The 26,091-nt window shown below is 57.2% G+C and overlaps 1 protein-coding gene across 2 annotated transcripts in view; it reads right to left on the reverse strand.

Annotated features, from left to right (window-relative positions):
- The window catches only part of PAX7 (paired box 7), a 108,176-nt gene extending 82,294 nt beyond the window's left edge, over nucleotides 1-25,882 (reverse strand). The window contains exons 1-4 of one of the 2 annotated variants that reach the window (XM_068968331.1): nucleotides 25,798-25,882; nucleotides 23,052-23,287; nucleotides 22,359-22,488; nucleotides 20,274-20,402 (exon numbers count right to left, since the gene is read on the reverse strand). In XM_068968331.1, coding sequence (XP_068824432.1) covers nucleotides 20,274-20,402; nucleotides 22,359-22,488; nucleotides 23,052-23,287; nucleotides 25,798-25,882 — 580 coding nt within the window. Of the gene's footprint in view, nucleotides 1-20,273; nucleotides 20,409-22,358; nucleotides 22,489-23,051; nucleotides 23,288-25,797 lie in introns of both variants that reach the window. The other variant, XM_068968330.1, reaches the window with a different exon arrangement.
- Nucleotides 25,883-26,091: the final 209 nt, after the last annotated feature.

The following is a 26,091-nucleotide window of genomic DNA, read 5'->3' on the forward strand; positions in this document are numbered from 1 at the left end:
CACAGGGGCCCCAGGCCCGCCTGCATCTGAGCCTCTCTGGGTCACTGGCGCTGGGTGCCCTGGGCTGGAAAGGCTGAGGTCGCCGCTGCAGGGAGTCGGGGTGAGAGGAGACGCTTCTTAGAAGGAACATGCGGCTCGGGAGGGATGACAGGCAGGCGACTTCTGTCCAGTTTCTGTGTGAGACCTGGGGTCACGTGGCCTCCTTCCCATGAGGCGGTTTTTAAAAGCGGGAGGAGGTGTGTGTTTATTTTCTTTAATTAATCAAGAAAGTGATGGGATGAGGTGGGTGGGCAGCTTTTCCTCTTCTGAGCAATGTTTCCTTCTGCAGTTTCGATCCCCAGCCCCATTTCCCTCTGAAGCTCTGCTGAGGTGGTAGGAAGTGCCCCCGTGCGTGCGTGCGGCTAAGTCGCTTTGGTGGTGGCCGACTCTTTGTGACCCCATGGACTGTTGCCCACCAGGCTTCTCTGTCCATGAAATTCTCCAGGCAGGAATACTGGAGTGGGTTGCCCTCCTCCAGGGGATCTTCCCAACCCAGGGATCGAACCTGCGTCTCTTACGTCTCCTGCACTGGCAGGCAGCTTCTTTACCACCAGCTCCACCTGGGAAGCCCAGAAAGTGCTCCCCCCGCTCCTCCCCAAAGGAGTAAGATCCAGAAATCCGCCCCCCCATTTCCATGATGCACGGTGAGGTAAGGGGAGTGGGCTGAATTGGGGGAACAGGACAGACAGTATATTCCAACATTTCTACCACGCTGGACGCTGCACTAATTTTGACTCGGCATGTGTTAACTCACTTCTCACCACTGTGCTACTTTCTAACACACATTTTTTTTTTTTCCCTCATTTTACTTGGGGAAACCAAGGCTCAGAGAAATGATCCCTGACCTAAGGTCCAAACTCAAGTCTTCTCTAATCCACATTTTCCAGTGTTAAACAAAGCTGCCTCTTACATTTTAAGGTGTTATTTAAAGTCATATTAGCTACAGAAGTCACACTTTTAAAGGTGCTGGGCATTGTCATAAGACTCTATGAACTTATTCTCCCAAGAGCCCAGTGAGACAGGTCCTTCGTTACAACGCCCATAATAGGAAGTGTGACTGCAGCACAGAGCAGAAAGAGCTGCCAGACCGCCCAAGGGGCAGAATCCGACCTGAGCTCAAGCCTGTCCTGACTCTGGGGCTCCACCCGGGTCCCCACGCTGCTGTGAGTGTGGTGAAAGGCAGAAGCAGGAAGATGGAAGCAGATGAACAGAAGAACCTGACTTCTACCCCGACAAGTCATGGTTTCCTAGGTCCTGGTTCAGTTTTGCAGTGCAGGCTCCCAGACACACACACACACACACACACACACACACACACACACACACACCTCCTCAAAGTCTCCCCAGTGGCTCTAGTTCAATGTTTTACAGGCCTAATGAGTGTTGACAAGTTTAATGAGTTTGTTTTAAAGAGGGGAGGGGGGACCTGGTCAAACTGAGATTTCCGAGTCAAATGAATTAGTGGAGGCCGCCAGACTTCAGCTGACAGGCCTGGAAGCCCTCCCGCAGCCCGCAGCCTTGAGCCGCAGACCCTGGCTCCCTCAATGGGAGCAGGGCCCCACACCAGCCAGACACCGGGGGCTTCGGGGGCCTCGGAGCGGCCCTCGGGTGCCCGGGTCCCAGTCAAAGCCCCCCTTTCCACAGCCCCCCTCCCTGCCAGCCCACCCCAGAGGGCCCCCCTTCTGCAGGACTCTCCTCCCCCACTGAGTCCCCAATGAGAAATTTGATTCAAACCCAGTTTGGCACTTGTTTGCATATTGATTGCGTGGTAATTAAGTGGCTTCATCTGAGGAGGGGACGTGCCACCTGCATTTCTAAGCTTCCCAGTCAAGGGCTGGGACAGGGCGGTAGCCCTTGTTTCTGACCATGCAAACTGGAATCCAGGGAGCCCAGCTTCTGGATGCTAGAAGGGACTTATGTCATCCTCCTTTAAAACAGTATTTTTTCTTTCTTTTTTGCGCTGTTGAGATGAATTGGGAAGGAGCTTGCACAAACCTGACCAGCTCCAGATGAAAGAGCAGAGTTAAAATTAAATCATAATAATTATGCCAAAAAGAAAGGAATACATATGCGCTTCTGATGTGACTGTGTCACGGTAAGCCTGTGCAAAGCGAGCTCAGTTCTCCCTTTGATTGGCCCCTCTTGGGGGAGGTGGTCGGGGGGCTGACCTGAAAGCCAGAGAGGCTGGGATCAAACTCCTTCCGCTGCTTTTTCTAGACCTGATCTTATGCAAGTGACTTTAACCTTTCTGGGCCTCAGTTCCTTCATCTGTAAAGTGGGTTTAAGAAAACCTGTGATACTCAACAGGGTTGTGGGCACCTTAAGGAGGGCGATTGCCCGGCACACGGTGAGTCCTCTGCCCTGCCGAGCTCGTCTTCCAGAGCTGCATCGGGGTTTGATCCCTGGGTAGGAAAGATCCCCTGGAGGAAGGAACGGCAACCCACCCCAGTGTTCTGGCCTGCGGAATCTCAAGGACAGAAGAGCCCGGCAGGCTACAGTCCATGGGGTCGCAAAGAGTCAGACATAACTGAGCGACTAACACTTCCTCTTAGCTGGAGAAGAGCCCGACCTGCCCACCTGGAGCTGTCACAGCCTTGCAGCCTAGTCCTGCTAGCTCCCAGCCCAGCTGACCTTGCTGTTTTCTCTCCACCAGCCCTGCCGCCTGTGAAGTTCTCCAGGCGCACATGGTCACCTCCCGGCTTGCCAGGAAGAAGTGGGTGAGCCGAGATTCAGGAAGGAGAAAGGCTCTGCATCGCGGTGAGCTGGTTTTGCTTTATTCTGCTGTGCTTTGTCGTCCACTAAGGAGATCAGAGCTGGAGCTGATACATCTCAGGCTGGGTCACAGCATCCAGCTGGGATCCCAGCCCCCCCGGCCCCTGCCCAGCCTTCTCCTTCTCTCTCCCACATGTGATTATTTATTGGCTATTCCCCCTGGAAGGGGTGCCTCTCCCCTTCTTTAACTTTCCCCTAATCTCTGGTCTAAGGCGGGGAACTTGTGAGCAGTGTTCTCTGGAGTGAGAATTTCTTTACAGGCTGTTTTCCCTTTCTAGCTGGGAGGAGGAGGGGGCGGGGCGGGGGGGGGGAAGGCTGGGGGGATGGGTCACTCCGAGTCAAGTGGGCAGACCCTGAGGACCGCCTCTCTGGACAGGACTGTGGTGCCTCTCTGGTGATTTCTTCACTTCCTAGGTCTTGCCATTGTTCAGGGCTGTAGCCAGCTGCGGGCGTTAATCTTCGGCATATTTGCAATCCCAAGAAAGAAAGGCCCCTCGTGCAACAGGGCTGGGCCGGGGGCCGAGGGAGTGGGCAGAGGCTGACGCCAGGGTGAGGAGGGGGACAAGCATGTGACCGCACACACGTCCACCCGCCAGGCCCCGGGACAGAGGCTGCCGCCATGCATGCTGGCTTGTGAACCTTTTGTTGTCCCTTAAACCCTTCCTGGGGACCAGAGGAGAGAGGCTGGAACGCAGGGCAGCCCTGGTTTTCCTTCTCGGCTCAGCCACTAACTAACTAGGCGGCTTCCGGCAGCTCAAGTCTCTGAGGCTCAGTTGCCATCTGGAAGATGGGGGCAGGTGTGCTTAGACCCCAGAGAAATGCACTGACCTCTCCCATGCACAGCGGAAATGATGTAACCCCAAGAGTACACACGCACCCAGGACCGTCCCCGTGACATCGCCAAGACGCACACCCATATCTACACATCCACACACTCCACCCCTGAACACACTCACACGCCTGAACACACTCACACGCCATCCTCACACCTCACATCACAAGGACACACTCACACATATCAACATCCCAAGACAAAGCCCCTGTCCTGACTTTTCTGGAGGTCTAGTGGCTAAGATTCTGCACTTCCAAGGCAGGTGCCTGGGTTCAATCCCTGGTTGGGGAACTAAGAATCCACATACCGAGCAGTGTGGCCAAAACCAAATTGATTTAAAAAGAAAAAATCCAACCATAGCCAACCCTACCTCGCGCTGACTCCTAAACATGATCCATCAGCAACCATGTGTGCACAGTACTGCCGCAACAACACACACACGGAAAAAACACTCCCTGGACGGATCCCAGCGTCTACCTTCTAACACACTCCCAAGGCCACCTTCGATTTCTCAGTTCAGAGTCCCAAATGCAGATCAGAAATGGGGCAGGGTACCCCATTAAGAAAAACAGATCTTCAAGCCGCCTTCTTGCTGAATCTTCTGTTAATGACAAGCCCCTGGCTCTAGAGACGGGGGAGCCACTCCCCAGGGACACAGGACGCTCGAATCAGTGCAGGGCATTCCAGAGTCAGGTGCCTGTGAAACGGCGGCGCCAGAGCAGGAAGAGTTCGCAGCGCACGGGTTCTGTTTCTGGCTCTGCCGTCTGCTAGCTGTGTGTCTCTGGGGAATCCAGCAAACCTCTCCGAGCTCTGCTTTCGTCTTCAAAATCGGGATAATAAATACCCACAGGGCAGGGTTGAGGGGTTAAGTGAGATGAAGCATCACAAGGGGGATAGGCCAACAGCATGCTGTTCCAATGAGACACCCCTATCTGTCTGTGCCCCAAAGGCTGAATACTTCCTTGTGCCTCATGCTTTGAATCTATAAGCGGGCATCGCAATAATCCCTCCTTCAAGGTGCTCTTGGGAGGATTTCATGCATTCATTCCTATAAAGGGCTTAACCCAGTGCCTGACCCATAGTCGGCTCCCAATGGGCTATTCTCCCAAGTAGATGTTCAATAAATGGCTGCCTCTCTCTTGCCATCCAGGCCTTAGGTCAAATATCACCTCCTCCAGGCAGGCTGCCCTGATAATCACTCTCCTAGCCTACCCCACCCCACCCCACCCCACCCCACCCCACTGCACCCCGTCAGTCACTTTGTCTTAGGACTCTGCTTTATCCTCTTCAAACCTTTGTCCACCTTCTGAAAGTATTTCCTGACTTGGGGATGTGTATGTTGCCTCCCTTCCCCCAAGGTGCAAGATCCAGGAAACCAGGGTTTTGTGTGGTTCGGGCTGTTGTCCCAGGCCCTGGCACAGTGCCCGGCGCACAGTAGGTGCTCAGCACATCGTTGCGGGAATAAAGTGGTAGTTCTAGCTCTGCCCCCTGAGGCGCCGGTGGTGAGGGAGAGGAAGGAGGATGGTGGAGGTTGCAGGCCGAGGAGCCCTTCCTTCTCCTCCCATCCTCCACCCCCTTGCACCCCGCCGCCCCCCTTCCCGACCTGCCGGCCCAGCCTTTCCGCTGCCTGCTGCCAAGGGGCCCAGTGAGCCTTGATGGGTTTACCTGGGTGTTAATCCCCCAACAATCCCCCCTGGCCTGACCCTAGAGCCAGCCTCCATTCTTGTCCTGGGTCTAATTAAGTGCCTGAAATGCCACTTCCCCTTTCAAACCAGGCTGCTTTTCTCCAAGGCGAGGCAGGTAAAGCCCAGCCTGCCGCTTTGAAGCCGAGGAGGCCGGAAGCCCAGGCAGGTGCATGGAGGGGAGGGGGGAGCGCTGAAGGGCCTGGGGGGAGGGGGCACCTCTGTCTGCCCCTCACCAGAGAGGACAGATGCCTGCAAAGCCCCCACCTAGGAACGCTCAACCTTTCGAGGCTCTCGAGCGCTAGCAGGCCCAGGAAACCTAAGGGATTCTCCCTTAGGGAAATGCATACACACAGACAAGCGCCCATGAGTGAAGACTCTGTGCGGGGGGCTCCACGGTCCCCTCCGAAGCCTCTGTGGTCCCTGGGTTAAGCTGACGTGATGTCACTTTCCTTTAAATATACATCTAAATGGATGGATCGATGAATACTGATATAATCTAGATATATGTATATACACTGAGATAGCTATACCCCAGTCTCAACAAAGTTATCTCTAGGGAAGCAGAGGATTCTCGCTAGAGAAGTAGATGATTTTTTATATATTAAAAAACATTTTTTATTTTATATACTTTTTTCTGCTTTGAAATATTATGAGTATTTTGTGGCTTTTGTAATATATTTTAAAATTCATATGAAAAGACATATGCATAGGTATTTTCCAGCCCCTGATAAAACAACGTGTGTTTGGCTCGGGAAGCTCTCTTCTCAGCCACTTTTAGGGACCCCCTATGCCACACGGATCACTGTCAGGCCTGCCTGTTATCTCATGTTAATCACACCTGGGTGCCAGCCACCTTTTCTCCCTCTCACTCGTTCACTCCTGTTGTAATTCTTGCTGTCCACTGGCTGGATGGGAAAACCAAGCCTCAGGGAGGTGAAGCGACTCTCTCGGGGGACACGGGGCAGGGGGCTGGGTCTGGGTCTCACTGGCTCCTTTCATGGCCCAGCAGTGGCTGCCTCGGGATGGGAGGGCTGGAGGCCCGGAGCTGAGATGAGGGTGAGTGTCTGGAGGCCATCCCCGCGGCGTGGGCAGAGCTGGGCACAGGGCAGGAAGGGGGTGCCTCAGCCCTGTGGTTCTCAGCATGGTGCCTTGGCAGGACGCCCCTTCAGTGAGGGCAGTGACAGTGATCAAAGGTGAGGCGCCCAGAGACTTGGAAGGACGTTCCCTGCACGGCGTCTGGTCTCCCAGTCTGGAGGTCGGTCTCTGTTCCGACTCTGTTCTCAATTTGCTGTGCGACAGGAAACAAGTCTCTTTCCCTCTCTGGGCCTCAGTTTCTCCATCTATAAATAGGGCGCTGCACTAGACCAATGGCTCTCAACTGGGGTGGCCATCAGAACGACCCAAACCCCACTCCCCGCAGAAGTCCCAAATCGAGAAAGCACCAGGTGTGTAGGCTTGGCAAAAATGCCTGGGTGACTTGGGCACACCCTTCTGCCCTCCTGGCCTTCCATCTCTCCTACCCTATACTGAATCCTCCTTCCAGGACCAAGCCAAGACAGCGCTGCAACCCAGCCACACCACCAGTGTCCCAAGGAAGCACAGAGAGGGCAACCGCCTCCCCGTGGTCACACAGCAGGCTGGGCAGGGACTCCCACGGTCTGGAATCTAGCCCAGCTCTGCCTGCTCTCCCAGAGAGACCTCCCAGCCAGGAGAGAAAGTTCCCTAATCAGGGCAATAGAAGAGGAGGGGGAACCATTTGTCACCAGATAAGCAATATCAGCTTATCTCTGAAGACCAATGACCACAGCCTGGGGCTCGATTCCAGGCATAAACAGAGCTCCTCCCTCCTCCCCTCCAGAGTAGCCGGGACTACTGTCCTAGTCTCCAGGACAAAGCCCCATCTCATCAGAGTTTCCTCTATCGATAATTCTGACTTCCTCCCCCCGCCACCGCCCAGTGCAGACGTGCTCAGGGCATCCGTGCTTGGTGGACGTTCACAGACTGCATCACCCCTGAAGCTCCTGCATGGAACCCCAAGGCTCCAAGGAACAGCGTTAGAGAACTGCGAGGCTGGTTGCACCTTGCCATTGCTCAGACAGGAGCAGGGACCAGAGAAATTGTGTCGAGTTACATGGCAGTTAGTGCTGAAGAAAGGGCCTCTTCATGGGAGGATCTGAATTCCAGCCCTAGCCAGGATACTGTGGTTACTTTCCCTTGGGGCTTTATTTTCTCTTGCTGCTAAGAGGACTCTTCCCAGACCCTCAGAAGGCCAAATCGGCAGCATCCCTCAAGTCTCAAGATCCCAGTAGGTGTTCATGGGAAGCAGTGGGCGGGGGTGGGAGGGTGGGGGGGTGGGGGTGGGGGTACCAGCTTAAGCCACAGTCTCCCTGGGGCCTGAGGATCTAGGGTTCGTGAAGGATGGGGAGGCTGCTGGGGGCTGCATTGCTCAGAAGTGGCAGGAAGCACAGTGGGGTTTGTGCTCTTCAGCCTTCTTGGGGAAAGAGGCATCAAAGTCCTGCAGACCCTACTAGGGAAGAAGCCCCACGGCCTTCTTCCTTGGGCACATTTCTCCGTGCCTCAGTTTCCTCCTCTGAAATAGAACTTGAAAGCATGCATCACACATAAAGAATGCTGTGCCCTACGGATGGGAAAGGGCGTTGTTTCCATGCCCTTCCCCCAAAGCCTTCAATTCCTGGAGATGAGATTTCCACCAACTCATTCTGACCCTTTACCAAAGCAACTGCCAGCAGACCAGGTTATTTCTTCCTCCTTTGGGCTCTCTCTGGCTACAGCCTCTGAACCTCAGCTTTCCCATCTGTGAGATGAGCTGATGGCCGTTTTAGATGTACAGGCTCTACCGCCTTACCCTTTGGGATCTCAGCCTAGAGAGGATTTCCAAGCTCCCTTGAATTCACCCAGCCAGCCCCGGTCTCAGCACACGTGGGCATCAGGTGGGAAGAATCTGGAAACAACTGCTTCTCTCCCTGCCTCTCCATCGAGGCTGGGGCTCCCCTCCCCTAAAATCCCTCCGCTCATCCTCTGTGCCTCTGTCTCACATCAACCTCCCGGCTGGTCTCTGCACACCCTCCCGTACACACCCTGCTCAGTCCACCTCTGCCCGGCCCTGGCTCCCTACTGCCCTCGGAGTGAGGCCTAACGCCTCCACTCTGCCTCGAGGAGTCTACAGTCGGGGCTCTGGGGGGATCACCCCCAGCACAGCTCGCAGGAAGGAGGGCTTCATGAACACTTGTGGAATGAAGGGACACACAGCCTGGGCCAGGGTGTGTACCTACTCCATCTCAGAATCGAGGAGCTGGGACTGGAGAGGGGAGGTCTTTGGGGGCCTGCTTCCTTTTCCCCTGGAGGGTGCTTCCACCATTTCCTCAGTCACCGCATGCTGCCCACCTTCCTCCCTTACCTGCCAAAGCTGCCTTTCTCTGGGAGTGGGCAGCGCTCTTTAGGAAGGGAAGTCTGTCTGCCCATCTGACAAGCCTGTGGAGTTCTATTTTTGCCTTCTTTGGCCTCTGTTGAATGAGGAGCTGCCCGCTGACAGCTGATTTCTTTCAGTTAAGGAAGAGCTCTATTCGTTGGCACCCAGCTGAGTACCTGCCCTCCCCCCCACACACCCCAGTCCAAATACAGTGATCGCTTGTAGCTTTCTAGCCCCCATTATTTCTGAAGCCAAAGGACAGTGGGCTGTAGATGGAAAGAAGCCTTGGAGAAGAAGAGGTGGAAAGGATTGGAGAAAAATATCAATCGGTCCTGTGATTTATGTCATTATATTGCTGACTCTTTCCAGCGCACTTCACAGGTGTCATCCATGGGGCCATTTTACAGATGGGGTCACTGAGGCTCTCAAGGGAACTCACTCAAAGGTACCCAGACCGTGCAGAGGTCCAGGACTTCTCTCATCTCCTCTCTCCCGGCCTCTCCCTCAGGCCCCTCCTCCAGGGCCTCTCCAGAAGTGGCCTCCGCCCACCAGGCGTCACATCGCAGGCGGCAGGTGGACCCGCGGGGGCCACGCCCTTCTGTTCAGGAGGAGGAAGGCAAGGCCTGAGAGTCAGGGCCACAGCGCTAGCCAGCACTGCCTCACCCCAGACAGCTCTCTCCCTTCTTCCGAGCCCCCTCCCAAGACAGCCAGCGACGCCAGGCTCCGGTGGGACATCCCCAGCCCCGGGGGCCGCCAGGGGCGGCTGACCCAGCAGAAGCCCCCCAGCCCACCGGGGCCTGGCGCGCCCGGGCCGGGGCTCAGGCTCGCGGTGGGGCTTTGCGCGTCCTGTTTTGTTCGGCCCCGGCCCCCCTCCCGGGCTCCCAGCGCGCCGGTTCTTGACTTCATCCACTAAGTCAATAGCCCGGGCGCGGGCAGGCCGCTCCCCCCGCGCCGCCCCCCGGTTTTCTTCTCGGGATAATGGGGGCTCTTTGTGGCCTAATCAGCCTCCTGAGGGGCCGGGAGGCCGGGAGCGCTTCCCCCGCGGCCGTCGGTGAAAATGAAAGCGGGATTAGGCCGGGGCCTCGGCCCACACCATAGTAAAGCGCCACCAGGCATTCGCCCCTTCAAAGCCCCTTTCGGGGGTTTGGTTACTTTATTTCTAAAGTTGTTTGTATTTCTAAAGTGGCCATTGAGGCGCGAGCGGGACGGGGCCGACAGGGCGCTGGGAGGAGGGGGCTGCCAGGGCGGGGGAGGAACTCCCCCTCCTTCCTCCCCCCTTCCTCGGACTCGCGGACCGGTTTCTAAAGAGCCTTTCCCGGCCCTGCTTCCCGCCCGCCTCGCGAGGTGGGGAGGGGTCTTAGCCCCACTAATCAGATCGGGAAACTGAGGCTCCGCGCTAGAAGATGCGCTCCGGCATTCAAACCCACCGTGCAGCCAGGGGCGGAAAGGGGGGTTTGTGTGGTTTTGTTTTGTTTTTTGGTGAGGGGGAGACGGCCAGGGCTCTCAGCTCCGAGCGCACCAGCTAAATCCCTTGCTGTCGCCTGCCTGTACAGGCCACCAAAAGGAAAGTCCCGACCTAAACACGAGGCGACCCCCTGAGGGAGGGAAGTTCTGCCCCACCTATTCAAGAAAGTTCCAGGACCTTCTGTCTTAGGATTCACTCTCCACACTTCGGATAAACCCCAGAAATGGGGGCGCAATAATTCAGAATCTTCCCCCGTCGCCGAAGATGGGAGGGGTGGCAGAGATTCTGCACGTGGACTTTCCCGGCAGCTGGAGGCAGAACAGAGAAGGGATAGAGGTGGGGGTGGGGTAGGGGGGCGGCAGAAGGAAGGAGACTAGTGCGCCCCTTCTCCCAAGTGCGGACGCTGGGATTTCTTTATTTCTGCCGGACTTTTTGACCCTCCGAAGGGTGAATCCGCGCTCAAAAAGTCCAGACTAGGAGGAAAACTGTAAGGATGAGGGTCGCCAGAGGGGGAAGGGAGGGGGAGCTTAGTGCAGATTCTGGGGTCAGGTTCGAGGCCTGCAGCTGGACCAGCCGTGGGTCAGTTGTACCCGTGGATACAAGAGAGATCCGGAGATACAGGCTTTTTATAGGTTTTCATTGGGAACTAGAGAGTTCCAGAAGCTTCCTTAAGACCCTGAGAAGGTTCGTTAGGACGCCTCCGACCCCTCCCAACGCCGAAACTGTCGCTCTAGAAAGAAAACTCTAGCGTGAATCCCATGTTCTTGTCTAGACAGCACAGAAAATTCGGCGCGGGCTTCGAGGATCAGCTTCCAGGCAACAGGAAGGCCTGGCCGCATCTCCACGCACAAGTAGAAACACACTGCACCGAAACCCACGGACACCCACTCTTGCCGGCTCGACACCTTCCCCAGCTGCCCGGAGTCCTGCGGTCCGAATTCCAGCCCCAAACCATCACATCCTCTCCACCTGTCACCCCGGGTGACCCGAGTGGAGAGGGCCCCGCGGAAGGATGGCCGCCCACTCGGCTGGGGCTCTGTTGGGTCTGGGTCCCCCGGAAAGGGCCCCAGAGGGGTTCAGGGGGAGTTTCCAAGCTACCTCTCAGTGCCGGCGCCCCACCCTCTTTTCGGTCCGGCCCGGGGCCTCTTTGATCTCCGGTCAGACAAAGAGCACAGGGAAGGCCGGCGGCTCCGGGCCCCGCGGCCGGCCGGTCCTCCTCCCGCTCGAACCCGCGGCGCGCTTGGAGGCACCGGCGGCTGCCTGCGGCTGCCCAGATGAGCTTGGAGGCTGCGTGCCAAATTCAGCCACGACCCCCAAACACATCCTGCTGTTGTGCCTGCCCTTCCAGCTCCCCACACACACTTCATCCCCCCACACACACTTCATCCCCCCACACACACTTCATCCCCCCCCACACACTTCATCCCCCCCCCACACACTTCATCCCCCCCTCCGCCAGCGTCCACGAACACCCAGACGTACACAGGTAACCAGGCAGGTAGGTAAACACACACAAACACACGCACTGAAGCGTGTCTGTTTATCACCAGCCTTTAATTTTGTGTCTCTACCAGCTGGCTCAGAACTCCACCAAGGCAGGAGGCCTTTTTGATGTCTCAGGGATCCTGGGCACTTAACACAGTGCCGGGCCCTTAGCAGATGCTCAGCAATTTTTAACAGAAAGAATGAAGACTTGGGCCCCTGAGAAGGTGTCTTTCCCCACCTCTTTTTTCCTCTCCCTTTCTGTTTCTCTCTCTCTTTCCCAGGGACCAAAAGAGGCGCACGGCGTTTGGGTTTAGTTCTGCACACAACAGCCTCCTAAGGACCCCTCCAACAACCACATAGGGGTGGGATGGTGGGGGTCACTGCCTCTGTTTTGGAAAGAGGAGGAAGCAGCAAGGGCCAGAGGCAAGCAGGTGCTCAGCCTCACCTCTCGCCCCACCCCGCCCCACCCCACCCCACCCCACCCCACCCCATCCCATCCCATCCACCATCCATTTCCTCCTCCTGGAAGCCTGCTCCTGGAATCCGCTGTTCCCTCAAGAATACCGGAGTCACCAGAAAACGTGTATGTGAAGTTCTTACTGGGGTGTGGCCTCTAACAGCCCAGAGAGAGATCATTTATGTTCCGTCTGTAAAATGCCTCCTGTATGAACCTCTGTGAATGGGCAATTTCTCAGGGTGCTAGCCGATTCTCAAAGGGGTCCAGAGTCCCCCAGAGGATGAGAACTGGTGCAATTCTCTGTTTTTTCACGAAAACAAAAAAAGACCCAGAGGAACCTAAGAGAGCTGTTCAGGATTTCCTTGCTAGTGAGGTGGGGAGTGGGGGTGGCAGAACCCTTACTCTCTCGGTCCCCCGCAGCGCTTCCGGCCCCTCCCGGATTCGCCCTGCTGGGTTCAGGCGGAGACTGGGGAGAGCAGGCCCTCGGAGGCGGGAATCCAACTATCAGCCGCTGGGAGCCGGTGGGTGACTGGATCCAGAGCAGCGCGAAGCCGGCAGCTCGTCCAGTTCTGTAACTCACGCTGCTCACCCTCCAGTCTGCGCGTCCGAAGCTGCGAGTGGAGATGATGGCCTGGGCGCCATCTCCTCCCCAAGCTGGGAATTTCGAAGGGGGCGTCTGCTAAAAAACGGAAGGCGGTGAGCCTCCGTCTCTGGGCTGCGCAGCCCGGACTGGGACGTTTCTTTAGCAACGCTCCGAGGAAGGGTTCTCCGCCCCCTCTCGCTCGCGGCGAGTCCCGGAGGGGCCTGGCGCGCGGGCCGGCCGCTTTCCAGCACCCGGGTCGGCCTCCCGCCCGCCCCGCCGGCCCGACTTGCTCGCCTCTAATTAAGCGGCGGGATCTCAGCGAGCCGCCGGGCCGCGCTGTAATATGATGAACTGCCTTTGTGCCAGTGTCACCGAAAGCTCTTCTGATAAGGGCAGGCCGCGGAGGATCAAAAGGACGGCAGCGGCTCGCCCGCCTCCCGCCGCCGCCCGGCCCTGCGCGCTCGCCCTCGCCGCCCGCGCGCTGTCTCCGGCCCCGCGGTCCGTCCTGATCCGCCCGGCCCAGGCCCGCCTTCTGGTGCTTAGGCGCCTCTTTGTCCTTCTTTCTGCTGCGGCGCGCCTCCCTCGGCCTGCGCGAACGCTCTAGGCAAGGTTCTCTCCTCCCGCGCTGGTCTTTCTCTGAGTTTTCTCGCGCGCGCGCTCTGTTCCGACGCTCTCCACCCTCTACCTGACTGTCTTTCGTGCCCCCGCCCTTCCGTGGCTCTGGGTCTCCCGGGTCTCTACTCGTCCCTCGTTTCCTCTCGACCCGGGCTCGGGCCCAGCACAGCCCGAAGCCCCGGGCGACCGCATCTTGGAAACGTCCACGGGCTGACTCGCAGCCCCAGAAAGCTGAACCAGTTCATTCCTAGCCCCTGGCAACCCACGCTCACTCAGCTGCCCAAGAGAGCCGCCCAAGGCGCCCTGGAATGCCCTCGGGGCCTCTGGGGAGCAAGACTTGGGGTGTACGCAACTTCCCCTCATCGCTCCCTCGCTGCTGTGCTCCGAGACGCCTCACCGCTCCCCAGGGGCTGAAGTTTCAAGTGGAGCCCCCACCCCCCGCACCCCCTTTCCTATACCCCTTCCTTTGGCCCCCACCTCCCCTTTGCCCTCGACCCCTTCTCTTCCTCTTGCAGGCCCCTCCCCTTGGCTTGCTCCTAGTGCCCCCTGCGCGCTCTCCGGACTCCCCCTCTGCCTCGCCTCTCCCTTCCCCCCACTTTGTTTGAAGTTCTGGAGAGATCTGTCTACTAATGGGGAAGTTTCCCCCTTAGGTCACCGTTCTGCCTTGATTCGATTTGGGAAGGCGCGTTCCCTCCCTCCCTCTACCCGACCCCAGCCGGGGCCAATCGCTCCGGAGCGGGTCAGAAAGCGCTGACCCCATTTCCACCTTTCCTCTTTCAGCCAGAGCTGGGGGAAGGGGCGGGAGGGCGCGGGGAGCGGAGAGAAGCAGAAAGGCCCGCGACAGCAAAAACTGAGAAAGGAGGGGGGATTGTCCCAACCTTCCAATCCCTCTTACCCCCAACCCCAACTGGGTTTCCTAATCACCTCCTTAGTCTGGAGTGGGAGACGAAGAGGAACTATTTTTATGGAATTCCTGGAATGTGTCCCCCTTAGTCATGGCCTTCAAGGCCCCAAAGTCCCTGGAGAACGTCCCCTTTGGGGTGTCTTCTATGTCCCTCTTTATAGCAGGAACGCTTCCCCTCACCAGGGACCGTCCATTATGTGGTGTGAGTTCTCTCTGGCTTTGGACTCTGCTTGTCCCAGGGCCAGAGCCAGGGCGCGGGATCCTGTACATTTCGTGTTTATATCCTTAGTCCCCATTAGGAGTGAAGCTTCATCAACTTTGCTGATGATGGTAAATAGAAACGCCAAACAGGCAACCTAGAAGGAAATCTCATTTGCTCAGTGCTCTCTCTCTATATATAAAAATACGTATGTTTGTAAATAATATTATTTATATAAAATGTAGTGTGTGACAACTATCATTTTCAGAAAGACGTCCTTTAAAAAAAAAAAAAAAGCCCCAATAATCACCTTACTGCTTTAAGGCTAGTTATATGTGCTTTTAAATCCTTCCATGTAAATTCCACTGAAAAATTTGGAAAGCTGTGAAAGGGGAGGGGGCCGCGGGAGTGGGAGGGGGAGGTTAATCCGGGTTTAACGCTGCGATGCCGTCTTAGGACCAGGGTTAGCCTGATTGCGTTATCTCTTCCCAACATTTGAGACGCCCATATTTCACCCAGCCAAATAGCTCGGAGAACAGCGCAGATGGCCGCCGTGGTCGCGCCTCAGGAAAATGTGTTATTAATATCTAAATAACTTCCCAATACTGTCTGGTAAATCTCCTCTCCACCATTCCAAATGATGAATTCGTTTGAAGTCTCCCCCCAGCCTCATCTTTTCAATGTCTCTCTCTTCTTCTTAGCCAGGCTTATTTCAAACTGGTAAATATCTAATTCCTTTAACGGCTGTGCCGTGCACACCAAGTCTTTTAGGTACAAACGCCTGGAAACAGCCGGTGCGTGGCGGTGCGCGCCCCGGGGTGAACAGAAAACCCGCGCGCCCTCGCAGCGGGGGACCCCACCCTGCTCCGAAACGCGTTCAGAGACGGGGGACCGCGCGGGAGCCTCAGTCTGGGAGCCGAGCTCCTTCCTTGGCGCCCCGGGGACCCTCTCCCGGTTCCCTGCGGAGTCCCGAAGGCCTCCCTCCTCTGCAGCGCGCGGCTCTCGGCGGCTCGCGTCTCCGAGACCCCACCCGCAGCCCTCGGAAGGCGGCCCTCGCTCTCTGGGGCGGGTAATTACCCTCCGCTCGCCTGCTCTCGCTTGTTTCAAGGTTGTTTTCTAAATGTCTTCTATTAGATTATGTCCGTTCATTCCCCCTCCAACCTTATCTCCTTCTGTCTCTTCTCTCTCTGCCCGTCACACTCGATTTAGGCACGAGTTTATCTGGCAAACAGTTTGCCGACTCTGTTTGCCGTGGGTTCTGGGGCTGCGAGCGCGCGCGCCAGGGCCGCCTTTGTAACAGCTATCTCATTGTTGTCCTGCGTTAGTCCCGGCTCCCTCCGCCCCCCTCTCGTCTTCGGTTGGGGGGAGTAGAGGAAAGACAGGGGGAGTCTTGTCATCCCAGTGTGGGTTCGCCCCTCGCCCGGGGCCCCCTCCGCCGGGGTAGATCCCCCCTCGCCCCGCGCGCCCCCTCTCCGCTGCCCCCATCCCCCCACCGCCCCAGCGCGGCACAGCCCTCGCCCCCTCCCTCTCCCCCTCCGGTCTCACTGAATATCCACCGCCGAGCGCTGCCTAAAGCCGGGGAATTGCCTGACACCCTCCCATCTTCCTCCGAGCCCCCATTATGCGAAGCTGATCCCACTCTGAACAGCCTCAAATCCCGCCTGGACTCTGTTTGATTAGATTGCCAACCCGGGGTAATCCTTTGATTTGGTGGAGTGTCAATTACCTTTCTCTAAACACACATTTACAGAGGAGGGAACTTGTTGGTTTAAATCAATGCAGATTGTTTCTTGATAAATGGACTCTCTTCGACCCCTCCCTCCTCGCTCTTCCAAGGGCCTCTCTCCCTGGGGGCCCCTCCCTCCCCTTTCCCCTTCTCGCCTATCCAGTAAACAATGCCCCTTCCAGGTGTGAAGCCGAAAAAACGGTGTGGGCTGAGGGGAGCCCTGCCCCCCCTCCCGCTATTCATTCGCTCCCCCGGAGCCTAATTAAATTTGGCAGGTCCTTGTACACACAATCAAAACAGCTTCCTCCGGTGTAGCAAACGACCGAAAACCGCATTAGCAGCTATCGCTGCTGCCAAATTAAATTGTTTCCCACCTCCTTTTACAAGTGTCTGAAACCCAGACTTCGGGCTCTCCCCTCCTTCCCCGTCCTTCCCCGTCATTTCTCACTGCACACCTGAAAGTTTGCTGCTATAAAAATGAATTAAGGAAGAACGCAAAGAAATACAGATCTGCCTCTCACACACACCTTGGCCCCCCACTTCAGATGTCAACAGATTCTCAGATGGACTTGGCCCCCTCTCCGCGGGAGAATGCACACTCTTCTTTTTAATCTTGTGACTTTCCCCCTTATTTCATATTAATTGTGACCCAGCTGGGCTTTCTACCCTACAGACCAACTACGGTCTGATCTGGTCAGTTTCAGCCTAAACTTGTCAGATGCAAGAGGCCTCTTACTGATTACTACAGTTGCTACTCTTTTTCTAAATTATTTCTTCACACTCACTCCCTCCGCTTCTCACAGAAGAATGGTTTGACTCTGCAAACCCCTATCAAATTTCCCACAAGCATCTCCCTGGACTCAGGTTGGGAAAATCTTTTTCTTTCCCCACCCCTCCTCAAATCCTTTTCCAGGCGGTCCCTGCCTGGGTCTGCCCTGATTCTCCTCGGAGAAGGGGTGAGGAGGAGAGAGGCCAAGTGGCTGAGGGCAAGAAACCTTTCCAGGTGTGCTGAGTGTGGCCGGAGCCCCTATCCACAGTGGTCTGAGAATTCTCACAACCAACAATCCTAATAACTCAGCCTTAACAAGGATAAGAGCAAAAAAAAAAAAATATGAACAGCCTCATGAATATCAGCCCAAGGGGAGCAGAAGTGAGCTGTTCAGAGATGAAAGTGCACAGAAATAAAAGCTCAATTTAATCTGCTTTAAAACCCTTCAACTTAACGTTTGTGCTTCAAACTCTGAGAGTGAGGACTGATTGCGGATAAATAGTTTCTTACCATGCCTGGAAGCTATTACACCCCTCTCCAACACAGTTTCCTATTCAGCAGTCCCAGTTTTCATTACCAGCTCTAATAAGTCTTAACATTATTAAATGCCAAGCGGACGATAGGAAAAAACGGACTCAGGGAGGGATCTCTCTTTAGCGCTTAAAGAGGAGAGCTCTTAAACCCCTTCTTGGGCGACTCCCCGCCATGAGAGGGGCAACCCCCGGAGAAAGCATTTGTCAAGAGCAAGAAGCCAAAACAAAGTTTGTGGGTGTGCACCCCTCCCCCTGCTCTGCCCAAGGGGATCTCTGCCTCTCCCCACCTGGCCCACTTGGGTGGAGGTTGGGAGGTCTTTTCACCTTTAACTTGGCCATGAAACTGACTCCCGGGGCCTGGGAGAGAGATGAGAGTTTCCAACTGGGTGGTTCAGCAGGATGCCAGTCCCTGGCCAAGGTACTCGAATCCAGAGCTGATAGGGACCCTTTGTCCACAGATGGAAAGACAGCCCTCTCTCTTCCCCGCTCTCACATCAGCCATTCCGCCCGTCTGCGATCGCACCGCACATCCACGCAGAATCCCACGATTCCATTCCAAAGGCCGGTGGGCAGACAGCCACACTGAGACACGTGCACTTACACGGCCATCCAGCTCCCAGCCACAGGGTGCCACACGCCCACTGTCACTCCCAAACCACACAGCTTGCTGGACACCAGGCCCACCACTTTCATTTCATTTCTGCAGCTCTGCTCCTAGACGCCCAGAAGCGCCAGGACTCTGCAACTGCCAGCCTCCTCCTGAAACCCTTGGGGACCTGGAGCTTCCTGGTTCCACTCAGGGAAAACCTCTGTCCAGCGAAACTGCTTGTCCGCTGGTTCCGTAAGCCAGGTCAGCACTAGAAACCCCTGGATTCCTTTGAGCCAAAGGCATCGTCAGACCGGACTTGCTACCCTCTTCCTTTCTTTCTCTTCCGTCTCAGGAGAAATGAGTCTGTTGTGCTTCCTCACAGACTGAATTGGACATACCCCTGCTGCACACACACACACACACACACACACACACCCCTAAAAGTCTCTCCGAACAAAACCAAACCTCCTCTTTCCTCCCAGGGCGCCTCTCAGAAGATGCGTCTGCAGCGCTGCATTGGCCAGGAAAGATTATTCAAGTTCTCGGTCCCCTCCCAGCCCCCCACAAAGGAAGTCTGACTAAGTCCCTTTTTATCCCAAACTGAAACACGGAGTGGGTCCCCACGCAAGGATCCTGGGCTGCCTCTGCCCAGCCAGGGGCTCCTTGGCAGCAGCGGCCCCCCCCCTCCGCAGACCCCAGGCCTTCCGCAGGCCCCGCACAGCGGGGTGCCGGGCACAGCCCGCTCCCTTTCTTTCCTGCCCTTTTGTCCCAGTGGGACTGGGCTCTACTAGGGGCCCTGAATGTCAATAGCCCGCCCATTCCCCAGCCCCAGCCTGCTCTCACACTGGGCTGCCCCTGCTTCCCCCCTCCCTCCTTAGACCAGGCCTGTGGGGGCTGGGCTTCGCTGGGACTTGTCTTTGGAAGCGGGGCTTTGTCTGTGAAGTTCATCTTCAAGGTTGGGACAGACTACTGAAAACCAGAGGGAGATGCGGGTAGAAGTTCCAGGGAGGCGGGGAGAGAACCTCAGTAACCCCTTGGAAGGAAGCTCCAAGAGAACTGTGCACTGGAACAAGTTTCGGGGTTCAAGACACTCCTCCCCGACCTTCTCCAAAGCCACTTTTTCTATTTTTATTCGAGGTTATAAAGGCCACTGCCTTTCCGGCTTGCCTGCTGTCTCCCCGCATTGTGTCTGGGGGTTTAGCTTCTCTCCCTGGTCCGTCTTTGTGATTTGGGGTCTTGCGTTTTTACTTATTTTTCCAGGCCCTCCCTCCCCCACCCAAGCACGCTGACCCAGTCTCAAAGAGACCTACGGAGGCAGTGGTGATGGGGAAGGACTTTCCTTTCTCGTGAAAAATAACCCTTCAGTAAACAAAAGCACACCCCCCCTTTCCTGGGCCTGCAGGCGCTTGAAAGAAAAATGCCTTCCCTAGCTCATCTCCAAAATACAGCCCCGCTAAAAGCGGGGACAGGGCGTGGTGGAGCCCGAAACTCTCCCTCCCACGGGGACCCCCCGCCCACCCTAGGCATCTGGGAACTTGGCCTTCACCCCTGGGCCCACCAGCGCGTGCCCGAGAGGAAAGCGCCTTAAAAATGTACGCTTCTGCCTCCGCGCTGTCTGTGCGGCCCTGGCGTCGCGGGTCGGAGAGTGAGGCGGCGGCCCACGCGGCCCGCGCTAATTTTTATTGATTGCAGCGGTCAGTCAACTGTCAGGCGGGGTTTCAAGGGACCGTTTAAAGAGCGTGTGCGGGTCTGGTTAACAAATTCATTTAGGGAGCCGCGGGCCGGCTCCTCCTTCCTCGCCCCCCCCCCCGCCCCCGCCCCTTTGCCCGTTTCCTATAAATAATAGATCGACACCGGACTACCAGCCAAAACGCCGGCCCCGGAGGACGCACGGCCCGGAGCCCTCGGCCGGAGCGGGCGCGCCAGGGTGCGCGGTTCGCGGCCCCCGGAGCCCCCACGCGCTGCCGGGGTCCCCGGGGACGACTGGACCCCGCTCTGCCGCGCAACGGCGTCGCGGGAGCCGCTCCCGGCCCGAGCCGAGGGCGCCCCGGGGGGCGGGCGCTCCCCGCACACCCCGACAGGCTCTCGTTCCACCCGCCGGTCCGGTGGGACGGCGCCGCCGCCGCCCGCACGCCGGCGCACGAGGAGCCCCGCGTGCTCGGGCGCCCCCGGCCCCGGGCGGCTCCCTACCTTTGTCGCCCAGGATGCCGTCGATGCTGTGCTTGGCTTTCTTCTCGCCGTCCTCCTCCTTCTTGTCCCCTTCGTCCTCCTCCTCCTTCTTCCCGAACTTGATTCTGAGCACTCGGCTAATCGAACTCACTAAACCTCAGAAATTCAAAGGCAAAAGAGCGGGTATAAGTCGTTGGGGCCGCGCAGGCCGGCCGCCTGGGGCGCTAGGAGAAGTCTCAAAGCGCATTTCCCCTTGAACACACTCAGGGGGACTCACAGCCACCCTCCCCCCATCGCGGGTGACCAGCTACACTCATCCGGAGGCACAGGCAGGTCACCCACGTGGAGACTCCCCGGGGGCACGGACCCCCCAAGGCTGTGACAAGAGGCCCCCTGGTGCCAGCCTGCCACGCCTGTGCACACCTGGACTTTGCGCGATCACACACCCTCAGTCAGTCGGTCAGTGAAAGTCTCCCAGGCCTGTCCGACTCTTTGCGACCCCGTGGATTATACAGTCCATGGAAGTCTTCAGGACAGAATACTGGAGTGGGTAGCCTTTCCCTTCTCCAGGGGATCTTCCCAACCCAGGGATCAAACCCAGGTCTCCCACATGGCAGGCGGATTCTTTACCAGCTGAGCCACCAGGGAAGCCCGAGAATACTGGAGTGGGTAGCCTACCTTCCCCTAGTCGCACTCATACCCACCCCACCCCCCAGGACCTCCCTGGGGCCCCTCCAGCCCGCTCGCTGCTCCCCACACTCAGGTGTGCATCGCAGTGGTGCACCTGAATGCTCGGGTACACACAGACACAGACACCCCTGAATGCTCAGGTACACACACACACATACACCCCTACACACACACAGACACCCCTGAATGCTCAGGTGCACACACACACAGACACCCCTGAATGCTCACGTACACACACACACATACACCCCTACACACACACAGACACCCCTGAATGCTCAGGTGCACACACACACAGACACCCCTGAATGCTCAGGTACACACACAGACACCCCTGAATGCTCAGGTACACACACACACATACACCCCTACACACACACAGACACCCCTGAATGCTCAGGTGCACACACACACAGACACCCCTGAATGCTCGAGGGTGCACACACACACAGACACATACACCCCTGAATGCTCAGGTACACACACAGACACCCCTGAATGCTCAGGTACACACACAGACACCCCTGAATGCTCAGGTACACACACACACATACACCCCTACACACACACAGACACCCCTGAATGCTCAGGTGCACACACACACAGACACCCCTGAATGCTCGAGGGTGCACAGACACACAGACACATACACCCCTGAATGCTCAGGTACACACACAGACACCCCTGAATGCTCAGGTACACACACACACATACACCCCTACACACACACAGACACCCCTGAATGCTCAGGTGCACACACACACAGACACCCCTGAATGCTCAGGTACACACACAGACACCCCTGAATGCTCAGGTACACACACACACATACACCCCTACACACACACAGACACCCCTGAATGCTCAGGTACACACACAGACACCCCTGGGGGCACCTTCCCGCCCACGGGCAGCAGATCCGGGGCCTCCACATTTGGGGCCCACTGGTGGCTGGGGCAGCAACAGCACAGAAATGGTGACCTGGAGAAAGAAGTCCAGGGAGCTTGTGACCTACCCTTCCAGGATGGACTCAGCCCTGTGGGCCATTCTCTGCGAAGGCCCCAAGGGAACTTCGCTCGTCACCCAATTTTGTAACTTTCTGCTCAACTCCACCGTCCCCCCTCCCTCCCTTCCTCCCCTCTCCCTCCCTTCTTCTGCTCCTCTCTCCTTCCCTAACTTCGTTGCCTCCCTTCTTCCCTCTCCCCATCTTCCTTTCGTTGTAACCCCCTCCTGTGCCCCCGCCTCCTCTGCGCTCTGGCTCTTTTCCTCCCAGCTTTTCTCCACGCTCCCGGGCTTCCATCACCTCCCCTTGCCCCAGCCGCAGCCCACGCGGCTCGAGCCCTGGCCCTGGGGGCTTGGAGAAAGAGCACACAGGGTGAGGACTGGCGCGCTCCGCGGGCTCAGCTGCCTTCTCACCTGAGGGCACGGTGCTGCGGTCACAGTGCCCGTCCTTCAGCAGGCGGTCTCGGATCTCCCAGCTAAACATGCCCGGGTTTTCCCTCTTGTAGTCCTCAATCTTTTTCTCCACGTCCGGAGTCGCCACCTGCTTCAGAGGTGGAGGTGGGAGAGTCGGAGTGGGAAGATGGGGTGGGGGGAGGGAGACACTTTTAATATCAACCTCCCAGGAGCCCCAGGGCCAGGCTGACAGCTCTGGTCACCATTCCTCCATTCTGAGACTGGCTTCACCCTTTCCAGAAACCTGTTCCTGGCTCCCAGGAAGGCTGCTGGGGTTGGGGAATGTAGAATAGGATAGCTAATAAACTAAAAACCTAATTTGGACCCCCCCCCCACCACCACCATTATTCCAGGCAAGACTGAAGGAAGGTTTCCCCATTTGGGATGGTAATGGGGTTCTGGGCAGCTGTAAGGACAACACAGGAATGACTCATTGGCCTTTTGGGAAATCTGGCCCCCAGTTACCCCCATCTCTGAGAAATTCAAATAATGGAGGAGCTCTGTGCTTGGGGACCTTTTTCCACGGTACTGCCCATAGGTAGCATGTAGACTTACTCCCTACTGCTACTGGATGACACGGGGTAGAGTGTGGCTCCAGCCAGGACCCCCAGCCACGGGAAGGCTGGCTGTCAGCTCTGCGGCAAAGACACTCACTCTGGGCTTGCTGCCGCCAATGGCCCCGGGCCGGATGGACCCAGTCTCCTGGTAGCGGCAGAGGATCTTGGAGACGCAGCCGTGGGACACACGCAGCTGGCGTGAAATGACGCAGGGCCGGATGCCGTGGTGGGCCATCTCCACGATCTTGTGGCGGATGTGATTAGGCAGGGGTCGCCCGTTGATGAAGACCCCACCCAGCTGATTGACCCGGCCTTGGCCAAGCGGGGTGGACACTGGAGAGGGAAGGGGGAGATGAGGAAAAAGAGAGGCATGAGCTGAGGATGAGAATACTGAGAACTGCCCTTTGCACTTCAGTTTTGTTTGAGCTCCAAGACCCCTGTAAACAGATCTCCATTCCCCACATTTGGAGCTGCTGCAGTTCAGATGTCAGGGGGAAAGCTGCTATGAAGCCAAGGGAAGGCCCGGCAGGGATGGGGAGACTCGCGGCTGGCTGCCAGAGTCCCCCCAGATGCCACGTCCCCAGTCCTGCCACGCCACGGGGGAGGAGGATACACCTGGGGGGATCTGTGTCTGAGAAGGGGAAAGAGAGATGCAGAGGGGAGAGCCCAGAGACCGGTGGAGCCTGGGGACTCGAACCGATGGCCCTCTGGACCGGCAGCTTGGGCAGAGGGCTGCTTGCCTTCTAGAGAGGCTGATAACTGGTGAGATGGGGCCCATCTGGTTGGTTCCATGCTCTAAGTGGTCAAGTCTGATTCATTTGATATTGGCCCTGGAAAGACGGGCTGATTACTAGTATTTACAACTCTGGCTTGTGCAGCAGAACTGTCCTACCCATAACTGGATGGTCGAGGCACAGCAGAGGGACCGGCCACAGAAAGCCGTTGGCTGCTGCCCCTGGGGGCTCCTGACTGCCCCTCTAGGGACTCCCTCTCCTTCCTACCCCTCTCTCAGTTCAGATTTCGTTTGGGGATGATTTGGGGGTGATTTGCTCCACTGTCAGCAAGCTCCTAAATCAAATACTCATTTGGCTTCAGACACCCATGAACTGTCCCTGCAGGTTCGGAGAGGCCGGTGCACAGATGGGCCAGAGCCCCTTCTGGGAACCAGGAAGACACGCGGTTTGCCGTGTGAGCCGAGAGGGGAGTATGCGGAGGAAGCTTTCACGCAAAGCCCACACAATTTCTTCCCAGAAGGTTGGGGGTCGGGGGGACACCCGGTGCACTAATCCAGCCTCCCTCCCCCCAATTTGGGGACTCGGCGGCTGCGGAGATCTGGTAGATTAGAACGATTTCACAGCCCGGGGAGTGGAGGGAGCTGACAGTATAATTGAAAGAGGCTCGGTAGCTGAGCGGTTCCTACCGCCTCCTCCCCTCGCTCTGCCGCCCCCCGCCCCCCGCCCATGGAAAAGTGGGTGCCTGAAGCCACCCTCGGATTTAATCAGAAATCGTGCGTCGCCAAGTCAGAGTCACTCGGTCTCCGTGGCGGGATATGCCATTAGCGCTGGAGAGCTCTCGAGCGCCCAACTTTATATTCAAGAGCCTCTTTAGCGACCGGCACTCGGCTCTCCTCAGTATTCTCCGTCATGTTGGGCAAATATTGTCCTAATCCGCTGCGCGGCCGCGGCCGCCTGTTTTACTTGCATTCGCTACAAGAGAGCGCTGCGACAAATCCCCGGGCCGGCGCGCTCTCCCGCCTGCGTGGCTGCTGGCGCGCACTTGATCACGGAGCCGCTGTCCTCGCCGCGGTCTAATTCCGGGACCCGCGCCGGCTAGCTGCCGGAGGGACAGCCCCCTCCCCAGATCACAGGCTGCCTGCCCGTCCTTCCCCTCCTTGCCTTCTTTCCCTTCCTCGCGCACAAGTGGCTCATACAATTATCAGAAGAGTAATTAGAAATAAAAGTCGCACCTATCTCTAACCACGTCTGACATCCTGGGCTACCTACCCCCACAAGCCAAGAGATCCCTCAGTTGACAGGTCGAAGACCTAATATTAGTTTTAACAGAAAGCAAAACAAAAATGCAGGGAAGGATCTCGGTGCGCTCCAGCCCTCGCTGGAGCCGAGAACCGGTTCACTCCCGCCAGTCCCTTGGCTCATCCCCGGTGCTGGGTGTTTAGGGAGGAGACCTTAGGAAACTAACACTTTCCCCTTGTCTGGACATTTCCGTGCCCTCTCGCCGTCTTGAGGTCTCTCCCGAGGGATTTCTAGAGTTCGGAAGCCCGAGTGGAAAGTTTCCGGGGGGCCGAAATCGTTACTGTTTATTATTTCACATTAGCTTGTTTCCAGCCTCGAAGGCGAGGTCCTAGTTAAGACATATAAAACATCACACACTGTTGGTATTTCGAAATAAAAGGGATTGTTAAACCATCCCGGGGTGAAAAGAACAATTCAAAACAAGAGTAGAAAGCCCCGTAGCTGGCAGAACACGGGAGAGCCGAGAAAGTAGTAGGTGGAAAGTATCTGAAAATAGTGGAATGAGTTGAGATCCGCCAGGACTTGAAATTGACTAGGAGTCGAGATCGCCTCGGAGTTCAGCCTGGCGGGGAAAGGCCGCAACCCAGGACGCGTGACGCTGGGGCCGCCGGTCGGTGAAACCCACGCGGAAACGGACAAGTGTGGGTCCCCAGAAACTTCCTGGGTCGGGCGCCGGGACTCGGACTCAAAAGGGAAGGGAACCCCCCGGCGCCCCCCTTGCTGGCGCCACCGCCGCCCCGCGAAGATTGCCACCTCTCCGAGGACTCGGAGGCCCCGGCGGAGGAGGGAGGCCACCCCGGGCGCTCTTACCTTCCAGGGGAAACCCCGTGCGAGGGTAGTTCTGCCCGGGAGCCGGCCGCACCATCCTGGGTACCGTGCCGGGAAGCGCCGCCATTCTTCGCGCACGCCGGCGGCGGGTCCCGAGTCGGCAAAAATCGCGTCCCGTCCGCTCCCCTTCCCCCTGCCGCGATCTCTTTCTTTCCTCTTCTTCTTCTCCGTCTCCTTTTTTTTTTTTAACCTCCTCCCCCTCCCCTCGGCAACCACTCCCCACCCCCCACCCCCGGCAGCAGCCGCTCGCGTCCAGAAGCCGGGGAGGGCGGGGTG

This window comes from Capricornis sumatraensis, chromosome 3 (genome assembly GCF_032405125.1).
Source record: "Capricornis sumatraensis isolate serow.1 chromosome 3, serow.2, whole genome shotgun sequence".
NCBI classification, from domain to species: domain Eukaryota; kingdom Metazoa; phylum Chordata; class Mammalia; order Artiodactyla; family Bovidae; genus Capricornis; species Capricornis sumatraensis.